General features: G+C 48.3%; 1 protein-coding gene across 2 annotated transcripts in view; it reads right to left on the minus strand.

Moving 5' to 3' along the window:
- The window catches only part of LOC121660513 (exportin-7), a 21,719-nt gene extending 17,015 nt beyond the window's left edge, over positions 1–4,704 (minus strand). For both annotated transcript variants that reach the window (XM_042019884.1, XM_042019883.1), the window contains exons 1-3: positions 4,519–4,704; positions 3,372–3,465; positions 1,682–1,848 (exon numbers count right to left, since the gene is read on the minus strand). In XM_042019884.1, coding sequence (XP_041875818.1) covers positions 1,682–1,848; positions 3,372–3,465; positions 4,519–4,689 — 432 coding nt within the window. In that variant the 5' untranslated portion in view covers positions 4,690–4,704. The remainder of the gene's footprint in view (positions 1–1,681; positions 1,849–3,371; positions 3,466–4,518) is intronic.
- Between the last annotated feature and the right edge of the window lie 7,760 nt (positions 4,705–12,464).

The following is a 12,464-nucleotide window of genomic DNA, read 5'->3' on the forward strand; positions in this document are numbered from 1 at the left end:
AAAAAATATTTGGATTTAGCTAAAAAATATTAGGATTTAGCTGAAAAAAATTCAGGTTTAGCTAAAAATACTTGGATTTGGCTAAAAAAATTAAGATTTAGCTAAAAAATACTTGGATTTGGCTAAAAAAATTTAAGATTTAGCAAAAAAAATACTATTTAGCTTAAAAAATATTAGGATTTAGCTAAAAGTATTAGGATTTAGCTGAAAAATATTCAGATTTGACTAAAATATATTCAGATTAGGCTAAAAAATATTTGGATTTGGCTAAAAAGAATCAGATTTGGCTAAAAAATATTAGGATTTGGCTAAAAAAATTAAGATTTAGCTAAAAATATTCGGATTTGGCTAAAAAATATTCAGATTTAGCTAAAATACTTGGATTTAGTGAAAAAAATATTTGGATTTGGCTAAAAAATATTCGGATTTGGCTAAAAAAATTAAGATTTAGCTAAAACATATTAGGATTTGGCTAAAAAATACTTGGATTTGGCTAAAAAATACTCAGATTTAGCTAAAAATATTGGGATTTGGCTAAAAAATATTCGGATTTAGCTCAAAAATAGGATTTAAGTAAAAAATATTCGGATTTGGCTAAAAATATTCGGATTTGGCTAAAATACTTGGATTTAGCAAAAAAAATATTTGGATTTGGCTAAAAAATATTTGGATTTAGCTGAAAGTATTGGGATTTGGCTAAAAAATATTCAGATTCGACTAAAAAATATTCGGGTTTGGTTATAAAATACTTGGATTTGGCTAAAAATTACTTGGATTTTGCTAAAAAGTATTCAGATTTAGCTAAAAATATTCGGATTTGGCTAAAAAATATTCGGATTTCGCTAAAAAATATTCAGATTTAGCTAAAAATATTGGGATTTGGCTAAAAAATATTCGGATTTAGCTCAAAAAATTAAGATTTAGCTAAAACATATTAGGATTTACCTAAAAAATATTCGGATTTGGCTAAAAGTATTGGGATTTGGCTAAAAAATATTCAGAGTCGGGTAAAAAATATTCGGGTTTGGTTATAAAATACTTGGATTTGGCTAAAAAATATTCGGATTTGGCTAAAAAATACTTGGATTTGGCTAAAAAATATTCGGATTTGGCTAAAAAATACTTGGATTTGGCTAAAGAATATTTGGATTTCGCTAAAAAATACTCAGATTTAGCTAAAAATATTGGGATTTGGCTAAAAAATATTCGGATTTAGCTCAAAAATAGGATTTAAGTAAAAAATATTCGGATTTTGCTAAAATACTTGGATTTAGCAAAAAAATATTTGGATTTGGCTAAAAAATATTTGGATTTGGCTAAAACATATTCGGATTTGGCTAAAACATATCAGGATTTAGCTAAAAAATACTTGGATTTGGCTAAAGAATACTTGGATTTGGCTAAAAAATATCGTATTTAGCTAAAAAATATTTGGATTTAGCTAAAAAATACATGGATTTGGCTAAAACATACTCAGATTTCGCTAAAAACATTCAGATTTCGCTAAAAATATTCACATTTAACTCAAAAAATTCCGATTTAACTCAAAAAAAAAAAGGAGCCGGTTGCCCTGGGAAGCCGCTCCTCCAAAGCACCGACACAGAAGAGGCCGAGCTCCCGCAGAACAGCTGGAAAAGCGCTGGATTTGGGGAATGCCGGCAATTCCAGGCGGGAATCTGACCTGCAGGAACCTGGTGACGTCGTTGATGACGTTCCTGAAGACGTACTCGTCCTTCTGGCAGTCGAACCAGCCCAGCTTGGTGATCCTGGCGTAGAGCTGGATCAGCGCCTGCGTCACGAACGTCGCCAGCTTCGGCCTCGTGGCCAGGTAGTTCAGCACATAATTCCCTGGAAAAGAAGGAAAAGATGGAGCTGGAGGGAAAATCCAGCCCTGGGAGGGGTTTCCAGGTGTTTTCCACCAAAGGGAAAAGGAGCTCTGGGGAGGTTGGTTGGAGAGAATGGATGCAGGGAGGTGAAAGGGATAGGGGGGATAAGAGGTGAAGGGTGGGGTTTGGTTTGGGAATTGTAGGAATGCAGAGTGCCGGGAATATTTCTCTGCCTGTTTTTAAGGGTTTTTACCCCCCTGAACAACATCGCTTTTACCTCCAACCTTGGAAAAAATTAGCAACAGTCAGACAAGAACTGGAAAATGCAGAGGTGGGAATGAGGTGATGGACGACGATGGGAGATTGGCACAGGGTGGAAATTTAGAGGTTTTGGGCTTCTCTTTGTAGTAAAGAGATGAGAGTAAAAAAGATCCAAGTGGAGGATTGTTGTTGTTCTCTAAACCTTCTTCTCCTTCTTCTACCACTCCACGTTCTGCAGTAAAAGTGGTTTGGGATGATTGGATAGAGAATTCCGCAGTTCCTGCCCGTGTTACTGAATAACGGGTAGGAAAGTGAAAATAATGCACGTTTTTAGTAACTATTGGTTAAAATATCTTTAGAAGGCTGTGTAAATCTTGATAATTGGACTCATTCCTACTTTCCTTCCTTCCATGCTGTACCTGGGTCACGCTGGTGGCTCTGTTCCTCTGATAAGACTCAATAAAGAACTCTCTGGAAGCATTGAAACTCCAGGAAAATCTCGGTTTATCTTTGAAACTCCTTGCAAGGATTTCAGTAAATTCTCTCCCATCAGGAGGGATTTGACTCAGGGCACGGTTCAGTGTCAGGAATTGAAGATGTTGGGAAAGGGTTGGATTTAGCCCTGGAACACAGCTGGAAAAAGGGTGGGATTCCCACCCTCAAACCTCATCTGTTGGCTCCGTCAGCTCCAAAAATCAGGGAATTCTGAAGGTTGGAAAAGCCCTCGAAGGTCATGGAGGCCAAGCCCCATCCTCAAGGGCCGCCTCCACTTGCAGGGATGGGGATTCTGCCTGTTCCAAGGCTGGAAAACCCTTCAGATCCCAAGTATTTCCAGAGCTTTCCCTGGAGATGCCAATCTCCCGTATCATTGGTAAAAAGGAAAGCAGGCTGAGGCATTTCCTGCTTCCCTGGAGGATCCAGGAAAGAGCAGGGATGGATTAAATCCCCAAAATCCAAATCCAAATGATATTCCAGACACCCATAAAGGCTTTTCTGCCTTGACCACATCCTTGGAAAAGCCGATTTTGCATTCCAAGGGAAATGTATCAAATCCATTGATTTTATTCACCAGACCACGCAGCTGTCATTCCCTTTTATCCCAAAAAATTCCGCCTATCCAGCCTTGAACTCTGCTAACAACACAGCCAAGCCACCCCATCCACAATAAACCTTTGGAGCATCCCAAGTGGAAAGCCCACAGCTGGCAGGGAACCTCCCACCCACGGAGAGGAGTCTCTGTGACCAAGATTCCATGGATTTGGTGGGAAAAAATTCCATACTCACGGATATCTATTCGCTGCTCCAGCGGCAGGGGGTTGTTTGTGCGTGACACCAGTTTGGTAAGGCAGGTGGCTGCCAGTAACTGGGAGTAGGAAGACTGGAAAAAACAAAATCAGAGGGAAAACAAATCCAAAAAAAAAAAAAAAAAAATTGGAATTTTAATTTATGGAGCAGAAATGGATTTGAAGTAGATTCAAACGCGGCCCCCCCCCCCCCGCCATGGAATTTAATCCTAAAGTGAAACAAGTTGGAGTTGAGGAAAGGAAGGAAAAGCTTTGGAAGAGCAGAACACCATGGAAGTGCCACTGGAAACTGCCAAAATATTGAAATTTCCTTCCATTCCATGCTGGAATGATCCCTGGGAGCCACAGGAAAGGGATAATTTAAATTAAAAAGCAGCTTCCAGTTGTTATTAAATACAGGTTAAAATGTGTTTCCTATGGATCACTGAGCTAATCCTGGGATAAAAATCACGGAATTCAGCCACCTCAATCCCTTGGTTTGGTTTTTTTGTTTTCCTTCTGACCTGGCAAAGCAGGAGAGAAATCTTTAAAGCATTCCCATTTGGAAAAATAAAGGAAAAATAGCCAATTTTATGGAATTCAACCTGAATCCCAGAGTTGCCCAGGACAAGGGATCAAATTAAGGGATTCTCCAAACTCCTTTGGGAAGGGCTGGGACTCCCTGACTTGGATTTCTTGTGGTATTTATCAACTGCATGGGAATTCCAGGATCCTGGAATGGTTTGGCTGGGAAGGGACCTTAAATCCCATCCAGTTCCAATCCCAACACCTCCCACTACCCCAGCTTATCCCAGCCTGGCCTTGGACACCTCCAGGGATCCAGGAGCAGCCCCAGCTTCTCTGGGAATTCCACCCCAGCCTCTCCCCACCCTCCCAGCCAGCAATTCCATCCCAAAATCCCACCCTAATCCCCACCCTGTGCCAGTGGGAAGAACAACCAGAAACCCCAATTCCAGCTTGGAAGCTGCAATTCCACCTCCAACCCCGGCTGCCCGCAGCAGGAACCGCCTTGCTCGGATTTCTCGCGCCGTTTACGAACACCAAAAGCTGCGCTCGGGGCTGGGGGCAATTCCCTCATCCAAGGCTGGAATTCCAGGCTTTTGGGGGATCTCTGGGGATGCACTCACGCTGCCTCTCTCGAGGAGCAGCTGGCACTTGCTCAGGCAGTCGGGGCTGTTGGTGAACTCCACCAGCGCCTTCTCGGCCTGCAGGCGCGTGGCCGTGTCCGTGGTCTCATAGAGCTGCTTGCACAGGTTCTCCAGCTGGGCCAGGCTCTGGAAAACACGGAAAAACGGCATTTGGGCACACCTGGAAATGTAGGGAGAGCTAAAAATTTAGGGATGGAAGGGATGGAAGGGATGGAAGGGATGGAAGGGATGGAAGGGATGGAAGGGATGGAAGGGATGGAAGGCGAGTCCTCTGCACTGTCACCCCGGTGTTGTGTTTGTGCACGCGCAAATTGAGCTTTCCGTAGCTTCTCCTTTCCCTTCCTTTCCCTTCCCTTTCCCCTTCCCTTCCTTTACCTTTCCCCTTTCCTTCTTTTCCTTTTCCTTTCCCTGTTGGGGGCCTGCTGTAACATTTCCCCTTTCCTTCCTTTCCCTTTTCTTTTCTTTCCTTCCCCTTTCCCCTTCCCTTCCCTTTTCCCTTTCCCCTTTCCTTCCTTTCCCTTTTCCCTTCCCTTCCTTTCCCTTTTCCCTTTCCTTTCCCTTTTCCCTTTCCTTTCCTTCCCTTTCCCCTTCCCCTTTTCTTCCCTTTCCCCTTCCCTTTCTCTTCCCCCTTCCCAGTTCCCCCTTTCCCTTTTGTTGTTCTGTTGGATTTATGGAATTCCCTACAGGGGAATTCCTCTCATTTTCACCTTTTCCATGGAATCACAGACTGGTTTGGTTTGGAAGAACCTTAAATCCCATCCATTCCCATCCCCTGCTGTGGGCAGGGACACCTCCCACTATCCCAGGTTATCCCAGCCTGGCCTTGGACACTTCCAGAGATCCAGCCACAGCTTCCCTGGGAATTCCATCCCAGCCCCTCCCAGCCAGGAATTCCTTCCCGATATCCTGAACTTCACACTGTCAAATTCCTCCCAAACTCAGCTCGTGTTCCCCTTGCACGGAGCCATAAAGGATTTCATGGAATCACGGAACGGTTTGGGATGGGCATTCCCAATTCCCACTGTCCCTCAGCACCCCAGGACAGCGGGAGGAGCTCCCCCTGAACCTCCTCCATCACCGCATCCCAACCCCCTGGAGCAGGAACGGAAGGAGAACGGGATGGAGCCTCCCTGGACGCCTACAAAGGGATTGAAAACCACCAGGCAGCTCCCGAGTGCTCAGACAGCCGGAAAATATTCCCAGGAAATGGGATCGGGGCGGATGCTCCCCCCCGGTGACACCCGAGGTGTCCCAGTTAAAGCGCGGATTTGCAGCTGGATACAAACATTCCCTGGGGATTTTCCTGCTGGATTAACGAGCAGCTGTTCCCACCTGGAGCTTTCCAGGGGGGATCATTCCAAGCTGGGAATTTTGGGCTTTTCCAAAAACCAGGAGAGCGCTGGCTGTGGGATTTCTTTTCGGGAGAGGTTGTTTGGGATGAGGCTCCGGGATGAGCCAGTGGATGCAGCAGGGAACATTCCCTACACGGCAATTCCAGGCCAAAAGCACCGGGAATTTGGGATCTGTGCTGCCAGGATAACCGGGAAACACGGAGAGGGACCCTCTGGAATAATTCTCTTCTTTTTCATCCCATCCCAGAGCTGTGATTCGTTGTTATTTTCATTTGTTTGGGAATAATCTCATGGAAAATGTTGCTCCAACAGCTTCACTTCCATTCCCTGGCCCGCACAGGAATCCCTGGGAAGCAGCTCCACCTCCTCAGCAGGAGAAGGATGAAGCACATCCCACAAATTCCAACAATTCTGGGACAAAACCCCCCAAGTTTTTACAATTTTCCAATCCCTGTGCAGGAATTCCGGGAGAAACCTGGGAATGGGGCTTTCCCTGCGGCCACTTCTCTTCCCACTTCCAAGGAACGATTCCCAGCGATTCCTGACTTGGAAGCCGCTTTTGTGTGACACTGGCAGGGACAAAACTCCCTTGTTTGTGCCTGATCCGTGCCAGCCTTCCCATGGATCCCGGGAATTAACTCCCTCGGAGCCACGGGAAAAACAGGGACACAATTCCCAAAGGCAGGAACAATCCACGGTCCCTCACAAGGGAATTAAAAGCCCGGAATTCCCGTGGAAAACATCACAGGAAAAGCAAGGAATTATCCAGGAGTGAATCCAGCAGGGAAGGGAAGTGCTGGATTATTCCCAGGGGGATTCAAATCCCAGGTTTTAGTGCTGTGTCCCTGATTTCCTTCCACAGGATTCCTCTGGATACGGAGCTCAGAGGGGGCTGTGGGATGAGGGGAATTTAAGGACACGTGGAAAAAGCCCCAAATCCCAGGAGAGCAGCTCCAAGGGAAAGCTGAAATCCCTGGAAATTTGGGGAGGTTTCATCCTTAATTTCCATTAAATTTCCATCGTTTTATTTGTTAATTTCATGTGCACAAATATCCAAGGGAAAAAAACCCCACCAAATTCCTGCTAACTGCAATCCAACCAAAGAAACCCCGACGAAAACTCCAATTTTTGGGAATTCTCACCAACAAATTCCTTCACTTTCTTCCTGACTTCCTTATTACAACCAAGCAGAGCAGCTGAGCTTCCCTGATCCTTCATTCCATGAAATTTTCAGGATGTTTGAATCCCACCAGGAGCATCCGAGCCAGGCTTATTCCAGGCTGGAATGGGCAGGAATTGGGGTCATTCCCGGTGCTCCCTGGGCAGGTCCCGCTCCGAGATAAGAGCGGCACTGCCGGGACGATTGTGCCGGAGGGAGCTCTGGGGGACGCAGATAAGGAGAGGACAGGGAGCCAGCAGGCCTCGGGAGCCTCCGGAGCCTCTGGAATATCTGGAACCTCTGCCCACAGGGAAAACCAGCCCTGGATACAATTCCAATGAATCCAAAGTGGTGCTGGAGAATTCCAGGATGGTTTGGGTTGGGAGGATCTTAAATCCCAATGCTGACGCTTTCCACGATCCCAGATTATCCCAACCTGGCCTTGGGCACTTCCAGGGATCCAGGGGCAGCTCCAGTTCCTCTGGGAATCCCATCCCAGCCAGGAATTTCTTCCCACCATGCCATAAATTTCCTCTCTTTCAGCACTGGCAACAATCCCTTGTCAGTTTTTCCTTGTCCTCCAACATTTCATGCCTAAGGAACATCGACCAGGCTGGGATTGCTGGGAATGTTCAGCTGGAGAAGGGAAATTCCAGGGAGAGCTCCGAGCCCCTGGCAGGGCCTGAAGGGGCTCCAGGAGAGCTGCAGAGGGGATGGAGGGACAGGACCCAAGGAATGGCTTCCCACTGGGAAAGCAGAGATTTGGGTGGGATATTGGGCAGGAATTCCTTTGGGAAGGAGTGAGGTGAGCACTGGGAATCATCTCCAGCTCCCTGCGGCTGGAAGGGAATCCAGGAATGAGCCTTTTCCAGCCTTTTCCAGCCTTTTCCAGCCTTTTCCAGCGGGGTGTCCTTGGACTGTAACTCCTGCAATCGCTGGGTCCACAAACAGGGCACAGGAATTCCCACAGGAATTCCACCACAACACCGGGATGGGGCAGCATGAGGCTGAAGTCTTGGAAAAGACCACCTGGAATTACTGGATTTGGTTTTCCGGTCAAGCCCGGGTGGTGCAACCTCTGGAAAAGCCGGAATTGAACCCAGAGCCCCCTGGATCTCCTTCCTGGCTTCTCCCTGCTCTTCATTTTCCAAGGAATTCGGACTGTTGAGGTGTCAGATCCCTGATTTCCCTATTCCCAGCAGCCACCTCAGCCTGAAAATCATGGAATTTGGGTTGGAAAACACTTCCAAGATCCAAATCCAAGAGTTCTCCCTGCAGTGCCAAGGCTGCCACTGAACATTCCCAAAATGCCACATCCAGGTGGATTTTAAGTCCCTCCAGGACATCTTGGTACCTCCCAGTATCCCAAATTTCCTTCATTTCAGCTTCCAGGACATCCTGGTACCTCCCAGTATCCCAAATTTCCTCCATTTCAGCTTCCAGGACACCCTGGTATCTTCTCCCTATCCCTTTCCAGCCAATGGAAGTGACCATTTTTAATCATTCCAAGATTTCCCAAATCCAAGGCAAAGGAAACATCCAGCACAGCCCCAGGATCCATCCCTATCCCAGAGAGGAATATGCCCATGGAATTGCATCCCACCTTGGGGCAGCAGCATGGAAACCACGTCAGGAAGTGGAATTCAAAGGAAAAATGGGAAAATCTGCTTCCAAAGGGGAAAAAAAATGGGATTTATGACCCCCCCCCTTGCCTCCTCTGCTCCAAGGAGGATCAAGTGATGCTTCCAAAACTTGGAAAATCCCAAAAATATTCATTCCAAGAGCTGTTTATTTGCAGAAAAGTTGGTGCTGGAATAATTTTCTGGAAGGATTTTCCTTCCCAGGCACCCGGATCATCTGATCCCGCTCTCCTCCATTCCCATCACTGCATCCTTTGTTCCCAGACATTTCCCTTTGGAGAGCCAGGGAAGCAGATCCGAGCGCAAAATTCCCACCAAAACCTGCAGGGATCACTCGCAATTCCCAGAATTTCTGATTTTTCAGGATGAAAATGAGGTCAAATCCATTAAAAAAACGGGTTTGGGCTTCACCATTCCAGGTAAAATCCGTAAAAAGTGGTTTTGGGGCTTCTTCACACCGGGAAAAATCCATCAAAAATTAATTTGGGCTCCACTGCTCCAGGTAAAATCCATGAAAAAATTTTTGGGCTTCATCACACAAGGTAAAATTCCTAAAAAAATGGATTTGGGCTTCATCATTCCAGGTAAAATCCATAAGAAGTGGTTTTGGGCTTCTTCACTCCAGGAAAAATCCCTGAAAAAATGGATTTGGGCTCCACCACTCCAGATAAAATCCATAAAAATTTTGGGAGCTTCTTCACACCAGGCAAAATCCATAAAAAAATACTTTTGGGCTTCACCAAACCAGATACAATTCCATAAAAAAATCTTTTAGGGCTCCAGCACATCTGGTAAAATCCATAAAAAATGAATTTAGGTTTCATCACACCAAATAAAATCCAGGAAAAATCTTGCTGGGCTCCACCACGCCAGGTAAAATCCATGGAAAATCTTTTTGGGCTCCGCCAGACCAGGAACAAATCCCTAAAACTGGATTTGGGCTCCACCACAACTCCCAAAGTTCCTCTGGGAATATTTGCCACCCAAAGCGAAGCTCTCAGGAAGCAGCAGCAGGATTTTCCCAACTTCCCAAACCCTGCCCGGCTGCTGCCAGCTGGGATTTATTCCCAAATCCCTGTTCCCATTAAACCAAGATCCGTTCCCAAAGCTTATTCCATAAAAACACCTCTGCACTGCTCGCTCTGGAGCCAGGCTGGGGTTGCTGGGAATGTTCAGCTGGAGAAGTGAAATTCCAGGGAAACCTTGGAGCCCCTTGCAGGGCCTGAAGGGGCTCCAGGAGAGCTGCAGAGGGACTGGGGACAAGGGATGGAGGGACAGGACACAGGGAATGGCTTCCCACTGGGAAAGGGGAGATTTCTGTGGGATTTTGGGAAGGAATTCCTGGCTGGGAGGGTGGGGAGGGACTAGGATGGAATTCCCAGAGCAGCTGTGGCTGCCCCTGGATCCCTGGAAGTGTCCAAGGCTGGGTTGGGATAAGCTGGGACAGCGGAAGAATTCCTTCCCAAAATCCCATGTAAACCTCCTCTCTTCCCATTCCAATCCCTTTCCCCTTTTCCCATCACTCCAAACCCCTCCCCAAACCCCATCCAGCTCCCATTTTCAGCTCCGTTTTTCCCACACCGCAATTCCGGGTGCTGCGAGTTTGCAAATCCCTTTTCCAGCCGTGGAACATCTCCCAAAGTTCTGCTGTTAAACTTTAACCCCGCCGAGCACAACAATCCCAACCCCTCCAGCTCCAACTTCCACCTTGCTCAATCCAAGATTTAACACGGAAAACCCGGATTTGAAGCTGAGTTTCGGCTGCATCCCAAGGAAAATCGGGATTGCTTCCCTGCAGGAAAATTCTGGTTAATCATGCAGCAATCCCTCTCTTCCCATGGGATCTTTTCCCAGGACACAATTCCCAACCACATTCCCGGCCAACCTGCCTCTCTCCCGGGTTAATAAACTGCTCACCCTCGGGACTGATTTATTCCCAAAGTTCCAGGGATAATAAATAACTCCCAGGCGTTCCAGTTTATCCAAGTTTATCCAAGGTTTTGGCCTCCATGCAAATCCAGCGCCGGCTCAACCAAAATACGATGCAAAAACCACCCCCAGCTGCGCCTGGTTCGACTTCTGCTGCCTCCGACAGCGGCGGCAGCGGCTCCTCACGGGGTCTGGGGTCCCTTCAGAGGGTTTGGGGGCCCTTTCAGAGAGTTTGGGGTCAATTTCAGAGGGTTTGGGGTCAATTTCAGAGGGTTTGGGGTCCCTTTCACAGGGTCTGGGGTCAATCTCAGAGGGTTTGGGGTCCCTTTCACAGAGTCTGGGGTCCCTTTCACAGGGTTTGGGGTCCCTTCACAGGGTCTGGGGTCCCTTCAGAGGGTTTGGGGTCCCTTCACAGGGTCTGGGGTCCCTTCACAGGGTTTGGGGTCAATTTCAGAGGCTTTGGGATTCCTTCAGAGAGTCTGGGGTCAATTTCAAAGGATTTGGGGTCAATTTCAGAGGGTTTGGGGTCCCTTCAGAGGGTCTGGGGTCAATCTCAGAGGGTCTGGGGTCCCTTTCGCAGGGTTTGGGGTCAATTTCAGAGGGTTTGGGGTCCCTTTCACAGGGTTTGGGGTCCCTTTCAGCAGATTTTGGGCCCTTTCCGAAGGTTTAGGGTCTCTTTCCAAGGGGGTTTGGGTCCCTTACAGAGGATTTTAGGTCCATTTCAGAGGGTTTAAGGTCCCCTTCAGAGGGTCTAGAGACTCTTCAGAGGCGTTCTGGGTCCCTTTCAAAGGTTTTAGAGCAAATTTCAGAGGGTTTGGGTCCCTTTCAGAGGTTTTAGGGTCCCTTTCAGTGAGTTTTGGGGTGCTCTCAGAGGGTTTAGGTCCCGTCGAAAGAGTTGAGGGACCCTTTCAAAGGGTTTTGTGTTCCTTCAGAGGGGGTTTGAACCCCTTCCTTGGGGTTTTGGGTCCCTTTCTGAGTGGGTTTTGGTCCCACTCCGAGGGTTTTAGGTCCCTTTCAGAGGGATTTGTGTCTCTCTCGGAGAGTTTAGGTAATTTTCAGAGGGTTTAGGTAATTTTCAGAGGGTCTGTGGACACTGTCCATGGGGTTTTGGGCCCGTTCAGAGGGGTTTTGGTCCCTCCAATCCAGCCTGGAAGCCGCTGCCATCCCTGATTTCCCTCCCGGCTCCCGCCCCACGAACCTCTCCCCTCCGGCTTTCACTCTGAACACTCATTAAACACCCTCCCCCAACTCCAGGTCCCCACACGGCTGCAAAACGATCCGGACCCCGCTGGAATACGATCCAAACACATCCCAAGGATCCCCACAAGGACGCGAATGCCAACAGCGAGACCAGGGAGCTGATCCCCCAAAAACCCCGGGTGAGAGGAACAGGGACAGCGGCTGACAGCGGGGGCCTGGCTGCTGCTTTCCGAGGGGAAAACCGGGATTTGAGCGGCCTTTTCCCAAATATTTCCTTACCGGGACGCCACAGCGGCGGCGAGAGAGGGGGCAGAGAGATGTGGGGGGACACAGCTGGGAGCAGGGAGACCCAGCGGGGACACGGGTGTGGGACACGGTGGGGACGGGGACACACGGCGGGGGGACACCGGGAGGCACCGGCGGACACGCGATGGGGCCGGGGGGACACGGCGTGGACACGGGGGACACACGACGGGGACGGGAGGAGCCGCCGGCGGCCGGGGGGGATCCACAGTGGGGACACAGGGACACACACAGGGACACACGGCGCGGACACCGGGACACGGGGGGACACCGAGAGGCCGCGGCGGCGGCGGCGACACCTCCTCAGCGAGCGGGGCCTGCGGGCCGCCGCCGCCTGGGCCG

This window comes from Corvus kubaryi, unplaced genomic scaffold, assembly GCF_017639235.1.
Source record: "Corvus kubaryi isolate FWS band 111438036 unplaced genomic scaffold, C.kubaryi_AGA036_p1.0 36361, whole genome shotgun sequence".
Classification (NCBI taxonomy): Eukaryota; Metazoa; Chordata; class Aves; order Passeriformes; family Corvidae; genus Corvus; species Corvus kubaryi.